Below are 2,098 nucleotides of genomic sequence, written 5' to 3'. Positions count from 1 at the left end.
CGCGCCGCGGGTCGGGAATGGGGCGAAGGCTGACTTTGGGCGACCCGCTACTGGCACTGGTGAGTGGAGAGGGGCACGCCTGGCCTCTAAAGGTTGGCAGGCACCTGGGGCGGGAGGGCGTAGCTGTAAGGGTGGATGGGCGCTGGTCTCGAGGGCGTGGTGGGCAGCGACGAGTGGTGGCTCGCGGGCGATCTCAAGTAAGGAGAGTACCCGCTGTACGCGTCTCTGGTGGCGGCGACGGCGGTCTTGTCAAGCGTCGGCGTCGGCAGGTGGGGTGCGCGGCTCAGCAGGTACGGCGACATCATGTGGCTATAGTACAGGTATGGGTACGGCAAGGAACCACCGGGCATACCTGCTGGGACGCCGCCGGGCAGACCTGTGGAGTAGGTGGGCGAGGGCAGGCAGGGGCGCGGGGCTGCTGGAGACAGCATGCTGGCCTCGGGGGGTCGGATGTCGGCTGGACTAGAGGTCTGCTTTTGGGACTCGGCTACGGCTGCTGCCATGAGGGACGCCGCGGACATCAGGGGACACAAGGGACGTGGCGGCTCCTCCACCTCGGATTTGATGAGCTGTGGAGGCGGCAGGAAGGGCGGGGGCGGAGTGGGGGGACTCTCGACGTCGACTTTCTCGTCCGAAAGATCTTTTTCCACCGACATGGAGGACGCTGGGCGGTCGTCGAGGTCTGAGACGTCGAGATCACCACTGTCAACGCTGTTCAGGCGTGCTCGTTTGTCCAATACTGCTGTTGAAGAAGAAGAAACTTGGATGAGTATAAGCAAGCAAATGTTATATAGGAACTTAATAAAGCATGGGAATAAATAAAAACAATGAGATATTTCCAAACAGAGATAAAAGGGAAGAAGCACAGGATGCTCACCATCGTCATTATCGCTGGTCGTTTTCTCCGGCGATGAAGTGAGCTCTCCGCTGGTCGGGGAAGCTCCGCCGGACCGCTTCTTGGAGCGGAGTTGGCCGTTCTCGCGGAAGCCTTTCGCGAAGGGGTTGTTGTCGATCTTGAGCTGGGTGATGCGCTCGTTCTGGTAGGCGGTGACGGCCATGAAGCAGGTTTGGGGGAAGGCGAAGGTGTTGAAGGCGGCCCAGTGGAGGGAAACGAGGTCGGGCGCCGCCACGATGTGAATCCTGGGCTGGTACTTGTGCATGGAGTTGAGGATGATGTGACCCTGCTGGTCCAGGTTGTTGTTGGTGAGCTTGAGCTTCTGGAAAGCTGATGGGGTGACGCATCCACTGAGCTCCTGAGGCAGGGGAATCGGGGTGGATGTAGAGGCGACCTGGCATGTGGGGTTCGGCCTTGCCAGCTACGACCCACTCCTTACCCTGGAACTTGTAGCGGGAGTCGTCTGCGGGGACGATGTCCATCAGCACGAAGTATTTTGTGTTGGGCTCCAGACCACTGGCGGACATCTTCACTGTTGGGAACATACGCCTGGAATAAAGAAGACGACACATAAGTATATCATAAAGAAACAACAAGGCAATAATATGTGCAGATTATATATATAAATCAAAAGATTACTTTTTGTATTGGTTTTAAAAATTGTCAAATAAAAATGTACATCCAGGTACTCCAACTTCGCGAGAGAAATAACGAAGACATAAACATAAAACGAAAAAAGAAGGAAAATCTCTAATCGCCTGCGGTGATATTGACAGAGTAAAGTGACAGCCAAACATTTAAAGCTCAAACACAAGAATACCCGTTTGTGAGATCCGCCAGAACCTCTGTACACTAGCTCAAACACGGGCCTTTTCCTCTCCTCTTACTGAACACACTATCAGATTTCCTCCCGCCACCTCTCATAGATGCCCGGCCACTTTACCCTCATCCCTTTGCCCCGGGTATCGCGCCTGCAGCGGCCTTGGGTATAATGCTATTTACAGGGCGGGCACGGTTTGGATCAATGAGTATGATTTTGACCGATACCCATCGCTGTTGACATTGGCTGGATGGCGTGTGAATTTGATGATGATAACCTTATTGTAAATTTATGATTATTATGTATTCGGGATAGACAATGCCAAGTGCTCTGTTTATACTAAAATACGGGATATATTTCTCTGAAGGACTGGGGCGATTTTC

At 53.9% G+C, this 2,098-nt stretch overlaps 1 protein-coding gene across 1 annotated transcript in view; it reads right to left on the bottom strand.

The window, feature by feature from the left end:
* The window catches only part of LOC119586992 (T-box transcription factor TBX6-like), a gene marked incomplete in the record, with an annotated part of 4,095 nt that overhangs the window by 345 nt on the left and 1,652 nt on the right, over positions 1-2,098 (bottom strand). Inside the window, 3 exon segments of the mRNA XM_037935733.1 lie at positions 1-742; positions 878-1,223; positions 1,225-1,444. Coding sequence (XP_037791661.1) covers positions 87-742; positions 878-1,223; positions 1,225-1,444 — 1,222 coding nt within the window.

This window comes from Penaeus monodon, chromosome 22 (assembly GCF_015228065.2).
Source record: "Penaeus monodon isolate SGIC_2016 chromosome 22, NSTDA_Pmon_1, whole genome shotgun sequence".
In the NCBI taxonomy this organism is placed as follows: Eukaryota; Metazoa; Arthropoda; class Malacostraca; order Decapoda; family Penaeidae; genus Penaeus; species Penaeus monodon.
The sequence above is the reverse complement of the archived record's forward strand: the minus strand, read 5'-3'. Positions and strand labels throughout refer to the sequence as shown.